This window comes from Esox lucius, chromosome 8 (assembly GCF_011004845.1).
Source record: "Esox lucius isolate fEsoLuc1 chromosome 8, fEsoLuc1.pri, whole genome shotgun sequence".
Classification (NCBI taxonomy): Eukaryota; Metazoa; Chordata; class Actinopteri; order Esociformes; family Esocidae; genus Esox; species Esox lucius.
The window spans coordinates 29,774,579-29,801,292 of NC_047576.1; the positions used below are offsets into that span (position 1 = coordinate 29,774,579).

The 26,714-nt window shown below is 44.1% G+C and overlaps 5 protein-coding genes across 10 annotated transcripts; 1 reads left to right on the top strand and 4 right to left on the bottom strand.

Annotated features, from left to right (window-relative positions):
* Window positions 1-428: 428 nt before the first annotated feature.
* orc1 (origin recognition complex, subunit 1) lies at window positions 429-10,234 on the bottom strand. Of its 4 annotated transcripts, none has more exons than XM_020049328.3 (19): window positions 10,214-10,234; window positions 8,843-8,967; window positions 8,602-8,729; window positions 8,276-8,448; window positions 7,720-8,152; window positions 7,375-7,621; window positions 6,672-6,800; window positions 6,297-6,362; window positions 6,099-6,203; window positions 5,084-5,300; window positions 4,858-4,973; window positions 4,659-4,760; window positions 4,140-4,311; window positions 2,950-3,057; window positions 2,540-2,689; window positions 2,207-2,326; window positions 1,874-2,043; window positions 1,678-1,765; window positions 429-1,226 (listed from the first exon to the last, which is right to left on the bottom strand). In XM_020049328.3, the coding sequence occupies exons 1-19, from the start codon at window positions 10,217-10,219 to the stop codon at window positions 1,026-1,028; spliced, it is 2,856 nt and encodes a 951-aa protein (XP_019904887.2). In that variant the 5' UTR covers window positions 10,220-10,234; the 3' UTR covers window positions 429-1,025. The 4 variants fall into 4 exon arrangements, with proteins under 4 accessions (XP_019904887.2, XP_010870636.2, XP_010870635.2 ...); XM_010872334.4 differs by lacking the exon at window positions 10,214-10,234 and adding an exon at window positions 9,377-9,394; XM_010872333.5 differs by lacking the exon at window positions 10,214-10,234 and adding an exon at window positions 9,172-9,365.
* prpf38a (pre-mRNA processing factor 38A) lies at window positions 9,420-18,239 on the top strand. Of its 2 annotated transcripts, XM_029121659.2 has the most exons (11): window positions 9,420-9,631; window positions 9,945-10,104; window positions 10,270-10,391; window positions 10,692-10,777; window positions 11,712-11,822; window positions 11,948-12,054; window positions 12,171-12,197; window positions 12,324-12,352; window positions 17,304-17,378; window positions 17,540-17,588; window positions 17,743-18,239. In XM_029121659.2, exons 1-11 carry the CDS (start codon window positions 9,502-9,504, stop codon window positions 17,786-17,788), a joined length of 942 nt encoding a protein of 313 aa, XP_028977492.1. In that variant the 5' UTR covers window positions 9,420-9,501; the 3' UTR covers window positions 17,789-18,239. The 2 variants fall into 2 exon arrangements, with proteins under 2 accessions (XP_028977492.1, XP_010870634.1); XM_010872332.5 differs by lacking the exons at window positions 17,304-17,378; window positions 17,540-17,588; window positions 17,743-18,239 and adding exons at window positions 12,577-12,625; window positions 12,780-13,279 and having other exon boundaries at window positions 9,424-9,631; window positions 12,324-12,415.
* Window positions 13,457-15,250, bottom strand: LOC106024424 (interferon-induced protein with tetratricopeptide repeats 2-like). Its single transcript, XM_013135090.4, has 2 exons — window positions 14,843-15,250; window positions 13,457-14,753 (listed from the first exon to the last, which is right to left on the bottom strand). The coding sequence occupies exons 1-2, from the start codon at window positions 14,845-14,847 to the stop codon at window positions 13,457-13,459; spliced, it is 1,302 nt and encodes a 433-aa protein (XP_012990544.3). The 5' UTR covers window positions 14,848-15,250.
* LOC106024427 (interferon-induced protein with tetratricopeptide repeats 2-like) lies at window positions 18,140-20,209 on the bottom strand. Of its 2 annotated transcripts, XM_013135126.4 has the most exons (3): window positions 19,809-20,195; window positions 19,311-19,719; window positions 18,846-18,963 (listed from the first exon to the last, which is right to left on the bottom strand). In XM_013135126.4, the coding sequence occupies exons 1-3, from the start codon at window positions 19,811-19,813 to the stop codon at window positions 18,943-18,945; spliced, it is 435 nt and encodes a 144-aa protein (XP_012990580.3). In that variant the 5' UTR covers window positions 19,814-20,195; the 3' UTR covers window positions 18,846-18,942. The 2 variants fall into 2 exon arrangements, with proteins under 2 accessions (XP_012990578.3, XP_012990580.3); XM_013135124.4 differs by having other exon boundaries at window positions 18,140-19,719; window positions 19,809-20,209.
* A 3,682-nt stretch (window positions 20,210-23,891) lies between these two features.
* LOC117592786 (interferon-induced protein with tetratricopeptide repeats 2-like) lies at window positions 23,892-24,849 on the bottom strand. Its single transcript, XM_034293668.1, has 3 exons — window positions 24,775-24,849; window positions 24,277-24,685; window positions 23,892-23,929 (listed from the first exon to the last, which is right to left on the bottom strand). Exons 1-3 carry the CDS (start codon window positions 24,777-24,779, stop codon window positions 23,909-23,911), a joined length of 435 nt encoding a protein of 144 aa, XP_034149559.1. The 5' UTR covers window positions 24,780-24,849; the 3' UTR covers window positions 23,892-23,908.
* Window positions 24,850-26,714: the final 1,865 nt, after the last annotated feature.

The following is a 26,714-nucleotide window of genomic DNA, read 5'->3' on the forward strand; positions in this document are numbered from 1 at the left end:
AGATCCCGGATACAGGCGGCCGAAATGAGCTTTCTCCGCAGGGTGGCCGGGCGATCCCTTAGAGATAGGGTGAGAAGCTCGGTCACCCGGGAGGAGCTCAGAGTAGAGCCACTGCTCCTCCACATCGAGAGGGGTCAGCTGAGGTGGCTTGGGCATCTTTTTCGGATGCCTCCGGAACGCCTTCCTGGGAAGGTGTTCCGGTCCCGTCCCACCGGGAGGAGACCCCGGGGAAGACCTAGGACACGCTGGAGGGACTATGTCTCCCGGCTGGCCTGGGAACGCCTCGGTGTCCCCCCGGAAGAGCTGGAGGAAGTGTCTGGGGAGAGGGAGGTCTGGGCATCCCTGCTTAGACTGCTGCCCCCGCGACCCGGCCCCGGATGAAGCGGAAGAAGATGGTATGGTATGGTAAATCAGCACTACATACAAAATAATTCTTAAATATCTTTATTACATTTGAAGATTCAATATTGAAACATAAAATCCTATAAAAACAACACAAAAAAGCATTTAAATGTTTGAATTTACACATTTCTAACTGATGGGGAAGTGTAGCTCTCCCAGCAACTGAGTTAAAAGCAGATCTATCTAAATATCCTTTCTAAATGTTTTAACTAAAGCAATGAAATGGAAGACATGATTTCTTGTGGTTGAATTAAGACAGCATTCTATAACAACTTTCAAGTACACGCAGTTTCCCTGTCAATGCTTACAAAAAGGAATCCTGACAATGAGATCAATGGGACCTCAGTCTTGATCATCCAATGGGTTTTGAGGAGAGGGGTCACGAGAATGGAGATCGTCCCATTGAACCAATCAGAGGTGTTTGTGGCATCCATGTTCCCAGTCCTTAAGAGCAGGCATAGGTCTATGTGGTCCAGACAAGTTTTATTGTGGTTCTCACAACTGGGCGAGGAACCGCAACTTAATGATCCGCATGTTGATACTTGCAGCCATCCCAAACAGAGGAAAGAAATCCTAACAGATGAGACCCCGGACCACGCCCTGTTCAGGAGCCCCGGCAGGGCTCACGCCCGGTCTGCCTTGAGCGCGTAGAGCACGTCGTCCTGGCTGACGTTGAGCCGGACCCGTTGCAGTACGTCCAGCCGGCTGGCCTCCAGCAGCAGGAGACGGCACGCCCCCAGGCGCTGACACACGGCCAGTCCCTCGGACACGCTGAGGGGCTGCAGACCTTCAACGCGGCACAGCGCCCGATGCTGCACAAACACCTGGGGGTGGGATTTAGGAAGGAGCCAGGCAATAGTTGTTAGTTAACTTGGCCTATCAGGCGACATTCTGAAGGTGGACTCGGGTCACGTGACCAACACATTGAAATTGCAGAGCTCCATCTGAGATGCACTGCTCTCAAAGCAGTGGTCGCACGTTGCCTGAAAGGCAGCTCGCTCTGTATTAGACAGATCACCACCAATCACAGTCAACATGTGGTTAAGGTGTGCAGTATGTCATTTGGGGAGATGGATACTCTGCTCTGCGTTTTAACAGGATAGAACTGGGGTGTCTTATTTTGTTTTCTAAAACAATGATTGGCTTGCTAGTTGGGGCCTTTCAGCTGGAAAGAGATTTCAAATGGATGATTTGCGACTGTAGTGGCTCTTTAAAAAAACAGGACAATTATCCGATGACTTGACTAGATGGGCTGAGCCCCGGTAGAGTCTATACCTGTTGGAAGGTCGCCTCCTCCAATCCCAGCCGCCTGAACTCTGCAAGGACCGCCCTCAAGAAGAGCTGCTCCTGCACCGATGCACACCTGAAACAGATTCACGCACAAACGATGACCCTGGGACAACGGAGACCTGACAGACAGATGACCGTTCGAACAGCCACAAACCGACAGCCAAAATCGGACGTCTCTTACCTGATGGCTGTGATGTAGGAGGAAGAGAACATCTCATCCAGCGCTTCCATCACATGACTCATTCCCACCAATCCCGTGGAGGACGGTTGCGGGGCAGAGTGCTCGCAGATTTCGGTGGCGCGCCGGCAGATGTCCAGACAGCGCCGGGCGTCTCCCGACAACGCTGCCACCTAGCAGACAGGGGAAGAGCAGAGGTTAGAGAGGCAGCCCACTGACCAATAGGTACAGCCAAATAACACCTCGCGCCATCTGCCAGAACATTCCATGGCAAAGGCAAATAGCAGGGCAGCGGAATTTCAAGGGGCGGGAAAATAGGGTGTCAAAATGGCCGACCTTTCTGGAGACAAGCTGCAGAGCGTCCTCCTCGAAAGCCTTGACCTTGTTCAGTCGGGACGTAATAATCTGCTGGAGCTGCTTGAAGCTGTATGGCTGGAAGGACATCCTGGTGAGACCCTAGACACAGAAACACATTTAAACACGGTCAGATGCCTGTACAGAGAATCACTCTGAGCCACACTTGGAACTGCAAAAATAACAATAATTTTGTACAGAAACAGAATGTGTTGAAGAGTTGTGAACGACACCCTTATTAGAAAGTTCCCAAACCAGTACAAATGCCATATCAGTCGAACAGCGCCCTCATGTGGCAGCGAAGGCTGCATTTACCAGTCTGCTGGCCACTCGGTTGATCATGATCCTCTCTGGGAGGTCCATGGTGTTGGCGATGGTCAGCACCACCAGGCGCGCATGGCGCCTCGTCGGCCAATCAAACAGGTTGTACATGACGTTCTGCTTCCTGGTCCACAGCAGGTCCAGCTAGGGAAGGACACACGGGGTCAGTCGTAGAAAAATAATTACAAGACCAGACATTCAGGTACATGATCTTTCCTTCCACTTTAATGTTTCAATCAGAAATGTGCAGAGAAAATAAGAAAAGTAGAATGGCCACAATTCTTTGTCTTGAGACCATAATCAACATCCCCCAGCTTGGTTCAATAAACGGCTACAATAAAAACTAAAAACTCATGTTCCCCTATCCTTAGAGATGAGAATAAGGCATTAAATGGTGACCTAACCTCATCCACCAACAGCACAGTGGTCTCCTTTTTGGGGGCGGGGTTACTGAACATCTTCTCCAACAGGGCTGCAGCGTGGTCGGCCGTTGCCTTTTGGTCTGTTAGTTTCTGGAGAAACAGTAAGAGGTGTCAGACATGTTGGGGCTGTGTACATATCTGTGTACATGCTTTGCTATCCTATACAGACATCTTCACACAAGTGCTCAATTAGAACCATGTCCATTTTAGGGTTTAGGGCTACAGAGCAGTCCGTCAGAATGTGGCCCCTAACACAAATCGAGTTATAGTGGCGTTGTAATCCAGCACACTGGATTTGAGATGAAACAATTACTGAGGTTAAAGTCCTGACTGTCAGCTTTAATGTGAGGTCACTTACATCTCTAAACAGACACTGTTTACTGAGGTTTAGAGTAAAGACAAAGGTTAAGGGTTACCTGTAGGATCTGAACATAGGCTGTTTACTGAGGTTTAGAGTAAAGACAAAGGTTAAGGGTTACCTGTAGGATCTGAACATAGGCTGTTTACTGAGGTTTAGAGTAAAGACAAAGGTTAAGGGTTACCTGTAGGATCTGAACATAGGCTGTTTACTGAGGTTTAGAGAAAAGACAAAGGTTAAGGGTTACCTGTAGGATCTGAACATAGGCTGTTTACTGAGGTTTAGAGAAAAGACAAAGGTTAAGGGTTACCTGTAGGATCTGAACATAGGCTGTTTACTGAGGTTTAGAGTAAAGACAAAGGTTAAGGGTTACCCGTAGGATCTGAACATAGGCTGTTTACTGAGGTTTAGAGTAAAGACAAAGGTTAAGGGTTACCCGTAGGATCTGAACATAGGCTGTTTACTGAGGTTTAGAGTAAAGACAAAGGTTAAGGGTTACCCGTAGGATCTGAACATAGGCTGTTTACTGAGGTTTAGAGTAAAGACAAAGGTTAAGGGTTACCTGTAGGATCTGAACATAGGCTGTTTACTGAGGTTTAGAGTAAAGCCAAAGGTTAAGGGTTACCTGTAGGATCTGAACATAGGCTGTTTACTGAGGTTTAGAGTAAAGACAAAGGTTAAGGGTTACCTGTAGGATCTGAACATAGGCTGTTTACTGAGGTTTAGAGTAAAGCCAAAGGTTAAGGGTTACCTGTAGGATCTGAACATAGGCTGTTTACTGAGGTTTAGAGTAAAGACAAAGGTTAAGGGTTACCTGTAGGATCTGAACATAGGCTTGGTGAGGGTCGGTCATTTTCATGCCATTGATCTCCACGAATCGGAACGTGGGGATTTCATCCATGTCAGAGGCATGCTGAAGACAGCGGATCACCTCGTGGACCGTGGCCGTTTTCCCAGTTCCCGGAACACCGGAGATGTACATACACCTGGAGGAAACACACAGCTACTCTGTCAACTTTAACGCAGCTGACCAAAATCCCATTACCTAGGAACCCTTAACCACGGGGAAGTGTGGAAGGCACCAAAAGAAATAAATTCATTGTAGTTTACTTTCACAGCACATGAACCAGAAGGGCTTTTCTCATTCATTACTCAAGACAAATCCTCTGAACAGTTCACGACTAGAAGTAATAGCTTCAGAAGTACGTTCATTATACATTTGTAGTAAAAGTTTAAATGTGGCAGTTTTTAACATTTCCTGAAAAAGATCCCCATTTAATTGACACCCAGCGTAGTCCGACCAGTGACAGCCTTTTCTGAAGCACCGGCTTACCCTCCAGTCCCGTCCATAACCTTGCTCTCCACAAAGTTATAGATGTCCTGGAACTCCTGCTCCCTACATGGGAGAGACTCTGGTACTGATGAGACATGTAGCCTGGGGGACAAGAGAACAAGCACTACAATAAGAGACACACAGCCTGGCAACACTTACACAAAGCAGTTATTTGTCCTAAAATCCCTTCTGACCCCACCTGGCACGGGCCTCCTCCAGGACGTTCCCAGGCTTCCTGGCTGGGAGAGTGCGACTAGGAATGCTGGGAGTGGCATGACGGGGGGTCCGCGGGGTCCGGGGAGTACTGGGGGTGGCCTGGAAGAGAAAACAGAGTAAAAAATAAAAATCCCTTTCCGAGTTCTGGACATAATGGGAAATTTGGAACTTTAACCAGGCACTATACGGACCATCTATATCGTACCAACCTTCTTGCTGGGGGGTTTGCGTGGAGTCCTGGCAGGGGTGGTGGAGGCTCTGCGAAGCCTTCCCCGTGTTGTCTTCCCCGCGGTCTCTTCGCTCTTGGACACCTCCTCATCCTCCAGGTCTTCCTCACTGCTGTGGTGGAGGTCCTTCTTGGAGGGGGTGAAACAGTCATCATCACCATCATCCGAGTGCAGCTCCTGGGCGTCTCCCATCAAATTCCTACAAATGGAAGATAATTCAAGGACATACACTGTATTAGTGGGACAATACAACCTGAAGTACAATAGGAGGCTTCCTACTTCCTGAGAATCACAAAGTGAACTGACTGGACAAAAGCCTTCAACAACCAGCTCATCCACATCATTAATAAGGAAATAAACCAACTACCAGTCCATAACCAGGGTTCACCCAACCATTTCAGGCTCATTTTATTATTAAAGTCACTAAAGCCACAGTACATTTCTACTCTGCCTCTTACCCCTACCAACATTCCTCAAGTGCCCTCCTTTGCTACATGCTCCTCACCAAAATCAGTGAGACTCCCAGCGTGAGGCGGTGGGATCAAAAGATGTTATATGTTCCACATTTAAAGAGAAAAACAAGCATGAAATTCAAATGAACAAATCCCTACAGTCGTTTCACAAAACAAACCTCACTCGAGTAAAGCAATTCAAGAGTGATTATGAAATCCAAAAATCTGACAAAAAGAAATGTGTCTTAATTAGGTACCCATTTCCTTTATTATGTGTGAAATTGCACACAAAAATGACATCTTGTGGGATTGGACCCAAACTGGACGCATATAGCTGGAAGGGGGCGACTGGAGGGTCTGGTTTGCCCCGATACCCTTGACAGCCTTCATGAGCAGGTAGGAACAGTTGCATATTTGCTTGGTTACGGATGTCACCAACAGATGGAAGCTTAGCATTTCTTTTTCCAGCCTTTTCCCTTACTACTTACCTCAGTTCTATTCATCTGATTGAAGAATACCTATGGCACACAAAAGCTAGTACTCACAACTGCTTCCTGATCCGTGACGCCACAAGCTGGGCTGACTTCCTTTTCGAGCGTGAAGATGTGACAACCAGCTGCATGGGCGAGCTTTCAGAATCTTCCTCCGCCCTGAGACGAAAAAAATATTATAAATAAGACTGCACTATATCCTAACTGAATGGCATTATACAAACATGAATCAGTAGTAACGGTCCTACTCACAGCACCCCCAGAGAAGGTTCTCTCGCAGTCATGGCTGAGTCTTTCCTCCTGGAGGGGGTGGTAGCTCTTTGGGGAAGAGAATAGACGCAGAAGGGGATGAGAAGAGACGCTCAATTTGCAATCTGTGATTCCTACAAATGTCACCTGGCCAACCACTAGAACCGCGCTGTCTGGTGGGACACTCATTAGGCGTGCGCGTAACCTCAAACTAAACCAGTAAAACGTGAGTCCCCAACCACTGCACAGCCATGTCTCTGAAGGCCCAGACAGACAGGCCGTCACCGTGCTTCCTGAACCCGACTGCCAGCCACCCGTAGACCGTGACCCAACAACACACCCGCGCTTCAGTCACTGGACCTGGGGAGGCCCACTCACTTCTCATGAAAATACTTCCTCCGGGGGGTGGCCTGTCTCTTCTTGGGGGTTTTCGCAGTGCCAGTAGGTAACCCTGCCTCAAATACCTCATCCTCCAGGATCAGAGGAGCCATACCCAGCAACATATCCCTGAAAGGGAAGAATACTTTGGAGCTCACAGGGTGACTATTCTGAGATGTTCAGGTGGGTCACCCAGGACTTGGCTGAAACTTCCACAACCAGGACATTGACATTGGAGTAGGGGCTGCACGATTTGGATAAAATAAGAAATCACTGCTTTCGGGGCAAATACTGCAGTTAGCTTAAAGCAGACAGTCGTTGTCAGTTATAATGTGAACATTGTTGGGTTTTTTTCAAATGGTTAATCAACATAAATACCAACTCTTACTAAAGGAAATACAAATGACAGTGTGTAAAATAAATGCTAAGTGGCCTATTTCACGCAGTCTCTAGCTGCCACTTGGGTCTTTGCATACTATTAAGGTCTAGGAGCGTGTTGTTCAGATTTTTTCTAATGGTAAATCATGGAGGCTTGCAATGTCTATCAACATTACGATAATCATTCGATTAACCGCACAGCACAAATCACACCGACATACATTGGCTTCTAATTACATCGTGTGCCATCGGTTTCATATCAATGTAGACGTGGGCAAAGTCCAACACAACCCCGGCATCCTGTCAGATCGGGGTTCAACCGTACCTGGAGAAGTCCTGTTCTCCCAGGGCCGTAGGAGACAGCCTGTCCAGCATGATGGATGTGGGCTTCAGGGGGTACCCCCCGAGGCTGTTAGGGGGCCTGTGGTCGCTCCTCACGGGGGACAGACTGTAGCCATGATGGAGGGAGCGTGGAGAGGAGTTCAGTTTGGTGACCAGGGCCTTCTCTGAGTCCACCTCTTCATCCAAGAGCTCACAGAGACCATCCTTTCTGGACATTATTTTCTCTGGACCTCGTGGTAGAACATACAAATTACAACACCTGGAATCTCGCAAACACAATATGTAAAATACTACAAGAGAAAACCCCCATTCAGAGATAAACACTTACTATCACCGATACTGAGCTGCAGTTTCTTCCGCACGCCCGGAGTGACCCCAGAGCTGCCCCTCCTCTTGGTGCTCAGGGTTTTGGAGGCCGAGAGCTTGGCAGCGGAGTGGACGGACTCGGCCTCGTTGTTGCCAGCCTTGCTGGCGCTCACAGGGCCTCTGGTGCGAGACACAGAGCCTGCTCTCCTCATCACCATGGGGTCCGGTGTTGGCATTTTGCGACCCACGGAGCCCAGAGACACAAGAGCGGCAGCAGGGGGGGAGCACGGGGAAGCGGGTTTGAGGCGGGGAGGGGTGGAGGCCGGGACAGGGGTATCCTGCATCAGGGCAGGGTCCAGGTCTTTGAAGGTCTTGGTGTCCCAGGACAGCTTAACATACAGGGTGTCCTTGATTCCTGGCTCTGGGAAAGGAGCATCCACAGGGACGTACTGGACCTGCGGAGCATGGGCAACGATCTGTGGTAACAGCCACAAAAGACGGCAGAACAGCACACAGAGGCCTATGCTCCACTCGGTGGTGGGTTGGACTCACCTGTACAGTGTTCAGGATGGACTCACCTGTACAGTGTTCAGGATGGACTCTGCGTCGATCTCATTGTCACACGTGTGTCCCAGGTAGTAGAAGACCTCCTGGGGGTGGGGGCTCCTACCCAGCAGCTTCTTCTTGTTGTGGGGAACCTCACACACACGTACAAACCACTGGACCAGAGCTTTCTTCTGTTGATTCGACTCTGTAAACAAGAAAGGTCACAATGGGCAGAGGACAATCGAGTTTGCACACAGACCAATAAAGACAACAATGTGCCACACCCCATAAGATCCTTTTCGACCTGTTTGAGAGGCATACATTGGAGCAACATATAGTTTTGCGCTATTTGACTCACCGTCGCCAAAGAACTTGAGAAGCTTGGCAACAAAGGGGTTGTCTTCATTATCTCCTTCAATGAGGACATACTGGCCAGGGGTCACAGTGGTCATTCCAGGCTGACCTTCTACACTGATATTCAAAGAGCTACAGAAAGAAGAAACGTCCACATTTACTTTAAAAAACAAGTGGTCATTTATGAGTGTAGTTGGAAGTAGTTTGTTTGTGAGGGAATACATGATAGAAGTAAAACAACTCACTCAAAGAAATAGGTCTTCAACTTTCTGTCGAAACTTGACGGTGTCCCATCCCATTTGTAGACACGTCTCACTCTCAATCTTGTGAAGTAGCGAACCATTATTTTACACCTTGATTGAACGGAGTGCTGTAAACAGATTGACCAAGTGAATAAATTAATATTTCGCTATCACAAGAATGATAGTTACGTTACAGTTTGCACCAAAACCCAAACTGCAAAATCGTGCGTACAGTTTTAACATTGAGTAACAACTTACACAGCTAATAAAAAGGAAAAGTAAACTTACTGGGGTAGCTAGTTACCTAGCAAGTTAACTAGCCCCCAACTTACACTGAAAAAGAGACAGGAAACCCAGTACAACTTGTGTAGACAACTCGTCTGATAATAATCGAAGCGGTTTAAAATAAATATAAGATAAATATGGGTTATGCGTAACTAGAAAACGTAAGACATTGCCAAAGTATTGTTGCACCTCCTAGCTTCCTAACCTTCGCGCGAAAATTGCGTGCTTTCCACGTGACTCAAAAGCACTAACCAATGAACGTCTTCGCTTACTGCCTCGGAAATGTACGCTTGTGAACCGGAAGATGTACAGTTACAACCTAAACGCCACATTCACTTCCGAGAAACAAATTTAGTTTTGAGCTTTGACCAGTTACGATGGCAAATCGGACGGTTAAAGATGCAAACAGTATACATGGAACAAATCCACAATACTTGGTGGAGAAAATTATTCGTACTCGAATCTATGAATCAAAATATTGGAAAGAAGAATGCTTTGGTCTTACAGGTTAGTGACTCGGAGGCATAGCATAGCTAACGTTAGCAAATAACCTAATTGATTCTCTATTTGGGTCTGGCAGGTTAGCTAACGCTAGTTAAGCTAGCCAGTCGGTAATTAGTAATACAAATACCGCAAAATTCAAATAATTAGTTGGAACTGTTCTCCATTTGTTAATGTTAGCCTGTTACATTAACTTCGTTTCAGTAAAGAATGGGAGGTGTATATGTTCCATAAAGAGGACGGCTAGCCTCACTTCATGCAATGCCTAATATACTTGGTGGTCTGCACTGAATGTTTCTGTTTTCTTAATGTTCAACAGCGGAACTTGTCGTTGACAAGGCCATGGCGCTGAAGTTTGTCGGTGGAGTATATGGTGGAAATATCAAACCTACACCTTTCCTTTGTCTCACGTTGAAGATGCTGCAGATCCAGCCAGAGAAAGACATTATCGTAGAATTTATCAAGAACGAGGATTTCAAGTAAATTTCTGTAGATTATGATATATATTACAAGTCTTTCAAGACGTTTCAATGGATATTATTTTCTGCCGTCTTCCAACTTAAATGTGATGGAAATGTAGTCAGGTACCTGCATGTATTACATTCACTGTAGGAGCCTCACTACGATGTTTCTCTTCATCTTAGGTATGTCCGTCTGCTTGGGGCAATGTACATGAGGTTGACTGGAACATCAGTGGATTGCTACAAGTACCTAGAGCCACTGTACAATGACTACAGAAAAATCAAGTGTCAAAACCGTAATGGGGGTCAGTCAACCGTTAATGTTCATATCATGTTAATGATGTAAAGCAGGGTTAGTAAACTAAATTCAACCACATGCAATTTGTCTGGGCAGGATTATTAAAAACTAAGCCCAAAGAGATTAAGTTCAAAGTTTATTTATCAAAAGCACTGAATAACAGTGTCATCGTGCACAATGAAATTTTTGTGACATGCCACACGATATATATGTAGTAAGAATGAAGACATGTATAATGTAATTATGTAGTAATTTGTTGTATTTGGTTTCTTGTTTTAACTTTGTCTCCTCTCACTCTATATTCCAGAGTTTGAGCTGCAACACGTAGATGAGTTTATCGATGAACTGCTACACGCTGAAAGAATGTGTGACATTATCCTGCCCAGGCTTCAGGTCAGTCATCCCCTCCCCTTTTACAGTCCCTATAGAAGGCCTACACCATGCTGAACTTTCACATGGCATGTCACTTGTTAATTCATCAGTATCTAGACAATGAGAAACACCCCCCACTAACATGATGCTCCACCACCTTCCTCCACAGTAGGGATGGTTCATTTTGGTCGTAAAGTTATATTATAGTTACATTTTAGCTTTGTCAGTGCTTTTCTGTTTTCATACTTTGAAGAATGCCTGGGTTATTGTTGTCATGAGCACACTTACCTGTCTTGGCCATTATAGCTTGTAATCCTGTTACGGTTGCCTTTGGCCTTTTTGGTAGCCTTTCTTATCAGTCTCCTCCTTGCCCAGTCATCCAGTTTGGAGGGACGGCCTGATGTAGGCGGGGACTTGATTTTGCCATACACTTTCCACTTCCTAGTAATCACATTGAACCGACCTCCAATGGTTATTATTCAAGGCCTTTGGTGTATTTTCTTACCCATCCACTGATCTGTCATTCCACAACTTTGTCCCTAACTTTCTTTATAATGCACCACTGTTGAGCATTTGCTTTGCAATTGACTTCCCAACCGAGGGAACTTACAGAAACTCTTAAAATGATCCAGAAACCATGTGAATCAGCACAATTTAACACACCAATTAACTTGGTGATTTCAGGTGTGATCGGTAACAGCTGAGCTAATTCTGGATTGCTATTACAAAGGGGGTGGAGACCGTTGTATTTTAAGTAATAGTAATGGTTGTTTCACAAATAAAAATCCCACTTAAAATTGTGTATTAAGGGGGTGGGGGGTGTCCTGATGTAAATGCATGAAGCTCTGAGGCACTGACTTGAAGTTCAAGGGGACGTTGACTCCTATAGGCACCGAATGTTCTCACCACATCCCATGTCCAGCTGGCCTAGACTGTTCACCTGTGTCGATTACAGAAAAGGCAGGTCCTTGAGGAAGCAGAGTTGTTAGACACACGAATCAGTGCCCTGGAAGAGGACCTGGATGAGGTGGAGACCAGCGAAGAGGAAGATGAAGAGGAGGATAAGGTAGTCATCTTCAATTGACCCTACCTAAAGCCTGCAAAGGTTCACTGTAATCCTGGGGTAGTGTGATAGTGTTCATTTCTTTTATTTTTATTATTAACCCTGTGCGCATCTGTCTCCGTCTATAGCCAGAACGAGTTCAGACCCCAGAACCACACAGACGGAGTTACCGGGACAATGACAGGCCTCGCCGCTCACCCTCTCCACGTTACCGACGCAGCCGCTCACCCAGACGGTAAACAGCAAGCCATCTATATTATCTCTATAAACTATCTATATCGTTTGTACGTTTCTTAGTATAATTTTTTTTTAAGTCTTTACAATGCTAAATGTATACTTAATTTTGCCCAGGAGGAGCAGATCACCCAAGAGGCGGAGGTAAATCATTTTCACTGTATTCTAAAGCACTGTACTCCTAACTTTGAAGGTATTACATGTAAGAATCTGATTTAGGCCTTAAATGTAACCTGTATGGTTTCTGCTGTGTCAACTGTGCATACACAGCCCCTCCCCCAGGCGAGAACGTCACCGCAGCAAGAGCCCCCGTCGCCACCGTAGCCGCTCCCGAGAAAGACGTCACCGCTCAAAGTCCCCAGGTATCGTAACGACGTCAGCCGCCAAGGCACAATGAAAAGTTGCCACTGTTTATTTTTCTGATGGTGACCGATGATGTCAGGAATGTTTTTACTGAGGTGGCTGTAAAAATAGTTCCCTCTGTTCCAGTCTGACCTAGAGCTGTCTCTCTCTTATGTCACAGGGCATCACAGAAGCCACAGACATCGTAGCCACTCCAAATCCCCAGAAAGGTGAGCGAAGGGAGAATATGATCCTCACTACTATACAAGTATATTCATTTTAAAAACAGCTTCCTATGTTCTTAGTGTAGTTGAGCTCTTTGTGAATATCAGTTGATGATACAAAGTGAGAATAGCACTTACTGTTGTTTATCTTCTATTCAAGGAGTTCAAAAAAGAGCCACAAGAAGAGCCGAAGAGGAAACGAATGACCCGTTTTGTATTTTGTTCCCTCTTATATTTCCCTCTTCTTTTTCTTTTTTTTTTTATCTTAAAAGTTAATGTGCCCACATTTGTACATGTGTATGGACTCCCTTGTATTTTGTATTTCAAGTTGGAATCCGATTGCAATTTTTTAGGTGTTTTCAGATGATGTTGCAGAAAGAATACATTTCTGAAATGTGCAGTTCATATGGAACTGTCACCAACCCAATTTAATAGTGTATAGAATATTTCAGTGGTTTGAATATATGACTCTACAGTGTCCTTGTTGTATGGATTTATTTGCTGGATTGAGAGCTGTTGTAACAACGAGTCATATGATGTCTCATCCATAGAACAAGTGAGGAAATGGTTGTATTTTAATGCATATGCCGATTGAAATGATTCATTACTGTGGGTTTTCCAGAAAGCTTCTTACAAATAAAGAACTCATCCCCAGCCCCATTCGAAATTATGTTTTGCTGATGTGGTGGGGGGAATTACTTACATTTAATTTCCATTGCCCTTTCAAAGGTGTTTACAGTTTTCTGCAACCACGTCTTAAAGAACCCCAAAAGCATAAAACCTAGACATAATTGTATACCATCAATTTTGTTTACCTTTTTGATTAGTTCATTTCACTCATTGCTCATCAACCTCTAAGTTTTCGAGAAATTCATGAATTTCTGCACATCTTCGATTTCTTCCTCGTTGTGCGATTCTACTCAAAATGTTTAAACTCTTTTTACCATAATCGTTAGGATGTGATATTTCTGCTGCCTTCATGTGATAATCAATTGATCTGTTGTAATCTTTATGGCTATAATTCAGATATGTAGCGTATCGGTGATACAGCATCTGTAACAGGGTTGGCTCCTGGACACTGGAGAGTAATTCCTCATAGATCTGATCAGCAAGTTCCCTCCTGTCCATTTCTGATTCTGCATAGATGCTTGCAAGGCCCAGCTTCATTTTTATTGATGTCTCTGGGTAGTGTGAGATCACTTCGGTGTAGAGACCAATGGCTCTGTGGATCATGCTCTCCCTCCTCGGATTGTCCTCACTTGAGCAAATCTTCCACTTGTAGGACTCTGCTAGACACTTTTTCAGGAAGCGCACATTTGGATGCCTTTTCAGAGCCTCGTCTGCAAGATCAATAGCTTCATTGCGTGATAAATGTGCACTGTAAAACGATATTAAGGGTTTAAGACCATTATAACAGCTGACGGGCTTATTTAGAATTTGCTGTGCCAGCTGACATGCTTCATTCTGGGCGACCTTACCTAGTTGTAACAGGTAGACACTTGCTACATACAAGTTGTCTGGATCGTGCTCCTTGGCCAGTCTCAATTTATCTAAAACCTCAGGGTTCGGTGGAAATGTTTTCACTGATTCTAGGGCCAAAGCATAACTTGAGTGCCACTCCCTTTGGTCGGGTTTCATCCTAATCGCTATTTGGAAATACTCAATCGCTTTCTTTTTTTTGTCCTGGTCAAACTTAATCAGGGTCCAGGCTTTTTCAGCAAATACCTCAGGATGCTGTTCCCCCTGGAACGGTGAGGGGTAGTCCCGTTGCAGTTCCTCAATCTTCTTTATGTACCCCTGGCTCTCTTCCTGGTTGTCCAGGTGATAGTACACCCAGGCTAAGTTGCCATAGGTGGCTAGCATCCAAGGCCCTGTTGTTTCGCAAGGACTGCTTTGGTGAAAGGCTTTCTCTGCCTTGTTGAGGCACTGCAGGGCATTATCTTTGGAGCCCAATGTGTAGTGTATATAAGCCAACAGGTTATACTTCTGTCCCTGCCATGGATAGCTCATGTCGCTCCCCATGTCCTCCAGGTGATCTCTGATACATAGCAGCTTGTACCGGCTGGCATCCAGCTTCCAAGTGAAGTGACATTCCAGCTCCTCCAGTCTGTTCATCGGGTTTGTCTGTGCAGAGCTGTTAAAGACAAGGATTGGAATATGAAACGTTTTTATAAATGTAAATGGAATAAATAAATGTGAATATGGTAGATTATGAGTACTTACTTCATCGTTGCACTCAAGTGTTCCTTTCTTTTAATGGCCTTTGACAAATGAGTGTCAGTATACACCCTGGCTTTATATCCATGCCCTTGGTCTTATCTTGATGTCCTGGGGTTGATTGCCATAAAAACTATAATTGCCTCCACGTAGCCCTTGGACTCTGTTTTCCATTCCAGGAAACAGAAACGGAAAGGTTTTAAAGGTTTACACTACCCTACAAAGGTTTGGGCTCATTTCGAAATTATTTTTAATTCAAATAATAGTTGGGTCTGTCAAACAAAAACAGCCTTGAAGACCTCTGGCATTCTAGTTTTCAATTTGTTGAGGTTATCTGAAAATATTGTCTTTATTGGCACTTTATACGGTCAAGCTGTTCCCACAACAGCTCAATAAGGTTGGGATCCGGTGACTGCTGGCCACTCCATTATCTACAGAATACCAGTAGACTGCTTCTTCCCTATATAGTTCTTGCATAGTTTGGAGCTGTGCTTTGGGTCATTGTCCTATTGTACGCTAGGAGGAAATTGGCTACAATCAAGTGCTGTCCATAGGGTATGGCATGGTGTTGCAAAATGGTGTGATATCCTTCCTTCTTCAGGATCCCTTTTACTCTGTACAAAACACTCACTTTTACCACCACCAAAGAACCCCCAGACCATCATGTGGTGCCTCCACTATATTTGACAGACGGAGTCAAGTACTCCTCCAGCATATTTTAATTTGGTCTGCAAATGTTCTTCTTTGTGATCCAAACTCCCCAAACTTAGATTCATTCCAGAACAGTTTTTTCCTATCTTCCTCTGTCCAGCGCCTGTGTTCTTTTGCCCATCTTAATCATTTTTTTTTATTGGCCAGTCTGAGATTTGGCTTTTTCTTTGCAACTCTGCCTAGAAGGCCAGCATCCTGGAGTGTCCTCCACTGTTGGCGTTGAGATTGATGTTTTGCAGGTACTATTTAATGAAGCTGCCAGCTGAGGACCTGTGAAGTGTATGTTTTTCACAAACTAGACATTCCAGTGTATTTATCTTCTTGCGCAGTTGTGCTTCCAATCCTCTTTCTATTCTGGTTAGAGCCAATTCGTGCTGTACTTTGAAGGGAGTGGTACACAGCGTTGTACGAGATCTTCCATTTCTTGGCAATTTCTCGCATGGAATAGCTTTAATTTCTCAGAACAAGAATAGACTGACGAGTTTCAGACTGACGGTTTCCTTTGGCCTTTTTGGTAGCCTTTCTTATCAGTCTCCTCCTTGCCCAGTCATCCAGTTTGGACTGACGGCCTGATGTAGGCAGGGACTTGATTTTGCCATACACTTTCCACTTCCTAGTAATCACATTGAACCGACCTCCAATGGTTATTATTCAAGGCCTTTGGTGTATTTTCTTACCCATCCACTGATCTGTCATTCCACAACTTTGTCCCTAACTTTCTTTATAATGCACCACTGTTGAGCGTTTGCTTTGCAATTGACTTCCCAACCGAGGGAACTTACAGAAACTCTTAAAATTATCCAGAAACCATGTGAATCAGCACAATTTAACACACCAATTAACTTGGTGATTTCAGGTGTGATCGGTAACAGCTGAGCTAATTCTGGATTGCTATTACAAAGGGGGTGGAGACCGTTGTATTTTAAGTAATAGTAATGGTTGTTTCACAAATAAAAATCCCACTTAAAAGTGTGTATTAAGGGGGTGGGGGGTGTCCTGATGTAAATGCATGAAGCTCTGAGGCACTGACTTGAAGTTCAAGGGGATGTTGACTCCTATAGGCACCGAATGTTCTCACCACATCCCATGTCCAGCTGGCCTAGACTGTTCACCTGTGTCGATTACAGAAAAGGCAGGTCCTTGAGGAAGCAGAGTTGTTAGACACACGAATCAGTGCCCTGGAAGAGGACCTGGATGAGGTGGAGACCAGCGAAGAGGAAGATGAAGAGGAGGATAAGGTAGTCATCTTCAATTGACCCTACCTAAAGCCTGCATAGGTTCACTGTAATCCTGGGGTAGTGTGTTAGTGTTCATTTCTTTTATTTTTATTATTAACCCTGTGCGCATCTGTCTCCGTCTATAGCCAGAACGAGTTCAGACCCCAGAACCACACAGACGGAGTTACCGGGACAACGACAGGCCTCGCCGCTCACCCTCTCCACGTTACCGACGCAGCCGCTCACCCAGACGGTAAACAGCAAGCCATCTATATTATCTCTATAAACTATCTATATCGTTTGTACGTTTCTTAGTATAATTTTTTTTTAAGTCTTTACAATGCTAAATGTATACTTAATTTTGCCCAGGAGGAGCAGATCACCCAAGAGGCGGAGGTAAATCATTTTCACTGTATTCTAAAGCACTGTACTCCTAACTTTGAAGGTATTACATGTAAGAATCTGATTTAGGCCTTAAATGTAACCTGTATGGTTTCTGCTGTGTCAACTGTGCATACACAGCCCCTCCCCCAGGCGAGAACGTCACCGCAGCAAGAGCCCCCGTCGCCACCGTAGCCGCTCCCGAGAAAGACGTCACCGCTCAAAGTCCCCAGGTATCGTAACGACGTCAGCCGCCAAGGCACAATGAAAAGTTGCCACTGTTTATTTTTCTGATGGTGACCGATGATGTCAGGAATGTTTTTACTGAGGTGACTGTAAAAATAGTTCCCTCTGTTCCAGTCTGACCTAGAGCTGTCTCTCTCTTATGTCACAGGGCATCACAGAAGCCACAGACATCGTAGCCACTCCAAATCCCCAGAAAGGTGAGCGAAGGGAGAATATGATCCTCACTACTATACAAGTATATTCATTTTAAAAACAGCTTCCTATGTTCTTAGTGTAGTTGAGCTCTTTGTGAATATCAGTTGATGATACAAAGTGAGAATAGCACTTACTGTTGTTTATCTTCTATTCAAGGAGTTCAAAAAAGAGCCACAAGAAGAGCCGAAGAGGAAACGAATGACCCGTTTTGTATTTTGTTCCCTCTTATATTTCCCTCTTCTTTTTCTTTTTTTTTTTATCTTAAAAGTTAATGTGCCCACATTTGTACATGTGTATGGACTCCCTTATATTTTGTATTTCAAGTTGGAATCCGATTGCAATTTTTTAGGTGTTTTCAGATGATGTTGCAGAAAGAATACATTTCTGAAATGTGCAGTTCATTTGGAACTGTCACCAACCCAATTTAATAGTGTATAGAATATTTCAGTGGTTTGAATATATGACTCTACAGTGTCCTTGTTGTATGGTTTTATTTGCTGGATTGAGAGCTGTTGTAACAACGAGTCATATGATGTCTCATCCATAGAACAAGTGAGGAAATGGTTGTATTTTAATGCATATGCCGATTGAAATGATTCATTACTGTGGGTTTTCCAGAAAGCTTCTTACAAATAAAGAACTCATCCCCAGCCCCATTCGAAATTATGTTTTGCTGATGTGGTGGGGGGAATTACTTACATTTAATTTCCATTGCCCTTTCAAAGGAGTTTACAGTTTTCTGCAACCACGTCTTAAAGAGCCCCAAAAGCATAAAACCTAGACATAATTGTATACCATCAATTTTGTTTACCTTTTTGATTAGTTCATTTCACTCATTGCTCATCAACCTCTAAGTTTTTGAGAAATTCATGAATTTCTGCACATCTTCGATTTCTTCCTCGTTGTGCGATTTTACTCAAAATGTTTAAACTCTTTTTACCATAATAGTTAGGATGTGATATTTCTGCTGCCTTCATGTGATAATCAATTGATCTGTTGTCATCTTTATGGCTATAATTCAGATATGTAGCGTATCGGTGATACAGCATTTGTAACAGGGTTGGCTCCTGGACACTGGAGAGTAATAGATCTTTATAGATCTGATCAGCAAGTTCCCTCCTGTCCATTTCTGATTCTGCATAGATGCATGCAAGGCCCAGCTTCATTTTTATTGATGTCACTGGGTAGTGTGAGATCACTTCGGTGTAGAGACCAATGGCTCTGTGGATCATGCTCTCCCTCCTCGGATTGTCCTCACTTGAGCAAATCTTCCACTTGTAGGACTCTGCTAGACACTTTTTCAGGAAGCGCTCATTTGGATGCCTTTTCAGAGCCTTGTCTGCAAGATCAATAGCTTCATTGCGTGATAAATGTGCACTGTAAAACGATATTAAGGGTTTAAGACCATTATAACAGCTGACGGGCTTTTTTAGAATTTGCTGTGCCAGCTGACATGCTTCATTCTGGGCGACCTTACCTAGTTGTAACAGGTAGACACTTGCTACATACAAGTTGTCTGGATCGTGCTCCTTGGCCAGTCTCAATTTATCTAAAACCTCAGGGTTCGGTGGAAATGTTTTCACTGATTCTAGGGCCAAAGCATAGCTTGAGTGCCACTCCCTTTGGTCGGGTTTCATCCTAATCGCTATTTGGAAATACTCAATCGCTTTCTTTTTTTTGTCCTGGTCAAACTTAATCAGGGTCCAGGCTTTTTCAGCAAATACCTCAGGATGCTGTTCCCCCTGGAACGGTGAGGGGTAGTCCCGTTGCAGTTCCTCAATCTTCTTTATGTACCCCTGGCTCTCTTCCTGGTTGTCCAGGTGATAGTACACCCAGGCTAAGTTGCCATAGGTGGCTAGCATCCAAGGCCCTGTTGTTTCGCAAGGACTGCTTTGGTGAAAGGCTTTCTCTGCCTTGTTGAGGCACTGCAGGGCATTATCTTTGGAGCCCAATGTGTAGTGTATATAAGCCAACAGGTTATACTTCTGTCCCTGCCATGGATAGCTCATGTCGCTCCCCATGTCCTTCAGGTGATCTCTGATACATAGCAGCTTGTACCGGCTGGCATCCAGCTTCCAAGTGAAGTGACATTCCAGCTCCTCCAGTCTGTTCATCGGGTTTGTCTGTGCAGAGCTGTTAAAGACAAGGATTGGAATATGAAACGTTTTTATAAATGTAAATGGAATAAATAAATGTGAATATGGTAGATTATGAGTACTTACTTCATCGTTGCACTCAAGTGTTCCTTTCTTTTAATGGCCTTTGACAAATGAGTGTCAGTATACACCCTGGCTTTATATCCATGCCCTTGGTCTTATCTTGATGTCCTGGGGTTGATTGCCATAAAAACTATAATTGCCTCCACGTAGCCCTTGGACTCTGTTTTCCATTCCAGGAAACAGAAACGGAAAGGTTTTAAAGGTTTACACTACCCTACAAAGGTTTGGGCTCATTTCGAAATTATTTTTAATTCAAATAATAGTTGGGTCTGTCAAACAAAAACAGCCTTGAAGACCTCTGGCATTCTAGTTTTCAATTTGTTGAGGTTATCTGAAAATATTGTCTTTATTGGCACTTTATACGGTCAAGCTGTTCCCACAACAGCTCAATAAGGTTGGGATCCGGTGACTGCTGGCCACTCCATTATCTACAGAATACCAGTAGACTGCTTCTTCCCTATATAGTTCTTGCATAGTTTGGAGCTGTGCTTTGGGTCATTGTCCTATTGTACGCTAGGAGGAAATTGGCTACAATCAAGTGCTGTCCATAGGGTATGGCATGGTGTTGCAAAATGGTGTGATATCCTTCCTTCTTCAGGATCCCTTTTACTCTGTACAAAACACTCACTTTTACCACCACCAAAGAACCCCCAGACCATCACGTGGTGCCTCCACTATATTTGACAGACGGAGTCAAGTACTCCTCCGGCATATTTTAATTTGGTCTGCAAATGTTCTTCTTTGTGATCCAAACTCCCCAAACTTAGATTCATTCCAGAACAGTTTTTTCCTATCTTCCTCTGTCCAGCGCCTGTGTTCTTTTGCCCATCTTAATAATTTTTTTTTATTGGCCAGTCTGAGATTTGGCTTTTTCTTTGCAACTCTGCCTAGAAGGCCAGCATCCTGGAGTGTCCTCCACTGTTGGCGTTGAGACTGGTGTTTTGCAGGTACTATTTAATGAAGCTGCCAGCTGAGGACCTGTGAAGTGTATGTTTTTCACAAACTAGACATTCCAGTGTATTTATCTTCTTGCGCAGTTGTGCTTCCAATCCTCTTTCTATTCTGGTTAGAGCCAATTCGTGCTATACTGTGAAGGGAGTGGTACACAGCGTTATACGAGATCTTCCATTTCTTGGCAATTTCTCGCATGGAATAGCTTTAATTTCTCAGAACAAGAATAGACTGACGAGTTTCAGACTGACGGTTGCCTTTGGCCTTTTTGGTAGCCTTTCTTATCAGTCTCCTCCTTGCCCAGTCATCCAGTTTGGAGGGACGGCCTGATGTAGGCAGGGACTTGGTTTTGCCATACACTTTCCACTTCCTAGTAATCACATTGAACCGACCTCCAATGGTTATTATTCAAGGCCTTTGGTGTATTTTCTTACCCATCCACTGATCTGTCATTCCACAACTTTGTCCCTAACTTTCTTTATAATGCACCACTGTTGAGCGTTTGCTTTGCAATTGACTTCCCAACCGAGGGAACTTACAGAAACTCTTAAAATTATCCAGAAACCATGTGAATCAGCACAATTTAACACACCAATTAACTTGGTGATTTCAGGTGTGATCGGTAACAGCTGAGCTAATTCTGGATTGCTATTACAAAGGGGGTGGAGACCGTTGTATTTTAAGTAATAGTAATGGTTGTTTCACAAATAAAAATCCCACTTAAAATTGTGTATTAAGGGGGTGGGGGGTGTCCTGATGTAAATGCATGAAGCTCTGAGGCACTGACTTGAAGTTCAAGGGGACGTTGACTCCTATAGGCACCGAATGTTCTCACCACATCCCATGTCCAGCTGGCCTAGACTGTTCACCTGTGTCGATTACAGAAAAGGCAGGTCCTTGAGGAAGCAGAGTTGTTAGACACACGAATCAGTGCCCTGGAAGAGGACCTGGATGAGGTGGAGACCAGCGAAGAGGAAGATGAAGAGGAGGATAAGGTAGTCATCTTCAATTGACCCTACCTAAAGCCTGCATAGGTTCACTGTAATCCTGGGGTAGTGTGTTAGTGTTCATTTCTTTTATTTTTATTATTAACCCTGTGCGCACCTGTCTCCGTCTATAGCCAGAACGAGTTCAGACCCCAGAACCACACAGACGGAGTTACCGGGACAACGACAGGCCTCGCCGCTCACCCTCTCCACGTTACCGACGCAGCCGCTCACCCAGACGGTAAACAGCAAGCCATCTATATTATCTCTATAAACTATCTATATCGTTTGTACGTTTCTTAGTATAATTTTTTTTTAAGTCTTTACAATGCTAAATGTATACTTAATTTTGCCCAGGAGGAGCAGATCACCCAAGAGGCGGAGGTAAATCATTTTCACTGTATTCTAAAGCACTGTACTCCTAACTTTGAAGGTATTACATGTAAGAATCTGATTTAGGCCTTAAATGTAACCTGTATGGTTTCTGCTGTGTCAACTGTGCATACACAGCCCCTCCCCCAGGCGAGAACGTCACCGCAGCAAGAGCCCCCGTCGCCACCGTAGCCGCTCCCGAGAAAGACGTCACCGCTCAAAGTCCCCAGGTATCGTAACGACGTCAGCCGCCAAGGCACAATGAAAAGTTGCCACTGTTTATTTTTCTGATGGTGACCGATGATGTCAGGAATGTTTTTACTGAGGTGACTGTAAAAATAGTTCCCTCTGTTCCAGTCTGACCTAGAGCTGTCTCTCTCTTATGTCACAGGGCATCACAGAAGCCACAGACATCGTAGCCACTCCAAATCCCCAGAAAGGTGAGCGAAGGGAGAATATGATCCTCACTACTATACAAGTATATTCATTTTAAAAACAGCTTCCTATGTTCTTAGTGTAGTTGAGCTCTTTGTGAATATCAGTTGATGATACAAAGTGAGAATAGCACTTACTGTTGTTTATCTTCTATTCAAGGAGTTCAAAAAAGAGCCACAAGAAGAGCCGAAGAGGAAACGAATGACCCGTTTTGTATTTTGTTCCCTCTTATATTTCCCTCTTCTTTTTTTTTTTTTTTTTATCTTAAAAGTTAATGTGCCCACATTTGTACATGTGTATGGACTCCCTTATATTTTGTATTTCAAGTTGGAATCCGATTGCAATTTTTTAGGTGTTTTCAGATGATGTTGCAGAAAGAATACATTTCTGAAATGTGCAGTTCATATGGAACTGTCACCAACCCAATTTAATAGTGTATAGAATATTTCAGTGGTTTGAATATATGACTCTACAGTGTCCTTGTTGTATGGTTTTATTTGCTGGATTGAGAGCTGTTGTAACAACGAGTCATATGATGTCTCATCCATAGAACAAGTGAGGAAATGGTTGTATTTTAATGCATATGCCGATTGAAATGATTCATTACTGTGGGTTTTCCAGAAAGCTTCTTACAAATAAAGAACTCATCCCCAGCCCCATTCGAAATTATGTTTTGCTGATGTGGTGGGGGGAATTACTTACATTTAATTTCCATTGCCCTTTCAAAGGAGTTTACAGTTTTCTGCAACCACGTCTTAAAGAGCCCCAAAAGCATAAAACCTAGACATAATTGTATACCATCAATTTTGTTTACCTTTTTGATTAGTTCATTTCACTCATTGCTCATCAACCTCTAAGTTTTTGAGAAATTCATGAATTTCTGCACATCTTCGATTTCTTCCTCGTTGTGCGATTTTACTCAAAATGTTTAAACTCTTTTTACCATAATAGTTAGGATGTGATATTTCTGCTGCCTTCATGTGATAATCAATTGATCTGTTGTAATCTTTATGGCTATAATTCAGATATGTAGCGTATCGGTGATACAGCATCTGTAACAGGGTTGGCTCCTGGACACTGGAGAGTAATAGATCTTTATAGATCTGATCAGCAAGTTCCCTCCTGTCCATTTCTGATCCTGCATAGATGCTTGCAAGGCCCAGCTTCATTTTTATTGATGTCACTGGGTAGTGTGAGATCACTTCGGTGTAGAGACCAATGGCTCTGTGGATCATGCTCTCCCTCCTCGGATTGTCCTCACTTGAGCAAATCTTCCACTTGTAGGACTCTGCTAGACACTTTTTCAGGAAGCGCTCATTTGGATGCCTTTTCAGAGCCTTGTCTGCAAGATCAATAGCTTCATTGCGTGATAAATGTGCACTGTAAAACGATATTAAGGGTTTAAGACCATTATAACAGCTGACGGGCTTTTTTAGAATTTGCTGTGCCAGCTGACATGCTTCATTCTGGGCGACCTTACCTAGTTGTAACAGGTAGACACTTGCTACATACAAGTTGTCTGGATCGTGCTCCTTGGCCAGTCTCAATTTATCTAAAACCTCAGGGTTCGGTGGAAATGTTTTCACTGATTCTAGGGCCAAAGCATAGCTTGAGTGCCACTCCCTTTGGTCGGGTTTCATCCTAATCGCTATTTGGAAATACTCAATCGCTTTCTTTTTTTTGTCCTGGTCAAACTTAATCAGGGTCCAGGCTTTTTCAGCAAATACCTCAGGATGCTGTTCCCCCTGGAACGGTGAGGGGTAGTCCCGTTGCAGTTCCTCAATCTTCTTTATGTACCCCTGGCTCTCTTCCTGGTTGTCCAGGTGATAGTACACCCAGGCTAAGTTGCCATAGGTGGCTAGCATCCAAGGCCCTGTTGTTTCGCAAGGACTGCTTTGGTGAAAGGCTTTCTCTGCCTTGTTGAGGCACTGCAGGGCATTATCTTTGGAGCCCAATGTGTAGTGTATATAAGCCAACAGGTTATACTTCTGTCCCTGCCATGGATAGCTCATGTCGCTCCCCATGTCCTTCAGGTGATCTCTGATACATAGCAGCTTGTACCGGCTGGCATCCAGCTTCCAAGTGAAGTGACATTCCAGCTCCTCCAGTCTGTTCATCGGGTTTGTCTGTGCAGAGCTGTTAAAGACAAGGATTGGAATATGAAACGTTTTTATAAATGTAAATGGAATAAATAAATGTGAATATGGTAGATTATGAGTACTTACTTCATCGTTGCACTCAAGTGTTCCTTTCTTTTAATGGCCTTTGACAAATGAGTGTCAGTATACACCCTGGCTTTATATCCATGCCCTTGGTCTTATCTTGACGTCCTGGGGTTGATTGCCATAAAAACTATAATTGCCTCCACGTAGCCCTTGGACTCTGTTTTCCATTCCAGGAAACAGAAACGGAAAGGTTTTAAAGGTTTACACTACCCTACAAAGGTTTGGGCTCATTTCGAAATTATTTTTAATTCAAATAATAGTTGGGTCTGTCAAACAAAAACAGCCTTGAAGACCTCTGGCAGTCTAGTTTTCAATTTGTTGAGGTTATCTGAAAATATTGTCTTTATTGGCACTTTATACAGTCAAGCTGTTCCCACAACAGCTCAATAAAGTTGGGATCCGGTGACTGCTGGCCACTCCATTATCTACAGAATACCAGTAGACTGCTTCTTCCCTATATAGTTCTTGCATAGTTTGGAGCTGTGCTTTGGGTCATTGTCCTATTGTACGCTAGGAGGAAATTGGCTACAATCAAGTGCTGTCCATAGGGTATGGCATGGTGTTGCAAAATGGTGTGATATCCTTCCTTCTTCAGGATCCCTTTTACTCTGTACAAAACACTCACTTTTACCACCACCAAAGAACCCCCAGACCATCACGTGGTGCCTCCACTATATTTGACAGACGGAGTCAAGTACTCCTCCAGCATATTTTAATTTGGTCTGCAAATGTTCTTCTTTGTGATCCAAACTCCCCAAACTTAGATTAATTCCAGAACAGTTTTTTCCTATCTTCCTCTGTCCAGCGCCTGTGTTCTTTTGCCCATCTTAATCATTTTTTTTTATTGGCCAGTCTGAGATTTGGCTTTTTCTTTGCAACTCTGCCTAGAAGGCCAGCATCCTGGAGTGTCCTCCGCTGTTGGCGTTGAGACTGGTGATTTGCAGGTACTATTTAATGAAGCTGCGAAGTGTGAAGTGTATGTTTTTCACAAACTAGACATTCCAGTGTATTTGTCTTTTTGCGCAGTTGTGCTTCCAATCCTCTTTCTATTCTGGTTAGAGCCAATTCGTGCTGTTCTGTGAAGGGAGTGGTACACAGCGTTGTACGAGATCTTCCATTTCTTGGCAATTTCTCGCATGGAATAGCTTTAATTTCTCAGAACAAGAATAGACTGACGAGTTTCAGAAGAAAGTTCTGTTTCTGGACATTTTGAGCCTGTAATCAAACCCAGTATTGCTGATGCTCCAGATACTCAACTAGTTTAAGAAGGCCAGTTGTATTGCTTCTTTAATCAGAACAAGTTTTCAGCTGTGCTAACATAAATGCAAAAGAGTTTTCTAATGATCAATTAGCCTCTTATAATAATGAACTTGGAATAGCAAGCACAACATGCCATTAAAACATACACCGATCAGCCATAACATTATGACCACCTGCCTAATATTGTGTAGGTCCCCCTTTTGCTACCAAAACAGCCTTGATCCGTCGAGGCATCGACTCCACTAGACCTCTGAAGGTGTGCTGTGGTATCGGGCACCAAGAAGTTAGCAGCAGATTCTTCAAGTCCAGTGAGTTGCGAGGTGGGGCCTCCATGGATCAGACATGTTTGTCCAGCACATCCCACTAATATTAGATTGGATTGAGATCTGGGGAATTTGGAGGCCAAGCCAACACCTTGAGTTTGTTGTTGTGTTCCTCAAACAATTCCTGAACCATTTTTGCTTTGTGGTAGGGCTCATTATCCTGCTGAAAGAAGCCAATGCCATCAGGGAATACTGTTGCCATGAAAGGTTGCACATGGTCTGCAACAATGCTTTAGGTAGGTGGTATGGGTCAAAGTAACATCCACATGAATAGCTGGGCCCAAGGTTTCCCAGCAGAACATTGCCCAAAGCATCACACTGCCTCCACCGGCTTGTCTCCTTTCCATAGTGCATCCT

Excerpts from the sequence above, each read along its gene's own strand:
- LOC117592786 (XM_034293668.1), bottom strand. Across the intron at positions 23,930-24,276 it reads AGGGGGAACAGCATCCTGAG|TGCACATTTATCACGCAATG; the intron begins GTATTTGCTGAA and ends ATCGTTTTACAG.
- prpf38a (XM_029121659.2), top strand. The coding sequence starts at position 9,502 with ATGGCAAATCGGACGGTTAAAGATGCAAACAGTATACATGGAACAAAT. Across the intron at positions 10,105-10,269 it reads ATCAAGAACGAGGATTTCAA|GTATGTCCGTCTGCTTGGGG; the intron begins GTAAATTTCTGT and ends TCTTCATCTTAG. Across the intron at positions 12,198-12,323 it reads AGATCACCCAAGAGGCGGAG|CCCCTCCCCCAGGCGAGAAC; the intron begins GTAAATCATTTT and ends GTGCATACACAG.
- orc1 (XM_020049328.3), bottom strand. Across the intron at positions 5,301-6,098 it reads TCACGGATCAGGAAGCAGTT|GAATTTGATGGGAGACGCCC; the intron begins GTGAGTACTAGC and ends TTCCATTTGTAG. Across the intron at positions 1,227-1,677 it reads AGGAGGCGACCTTCCAACAG|GTGTTTGTGCAGCATCGGGC; the intron begins GTATAGACTCTA and ends TCCCACCCCCAG.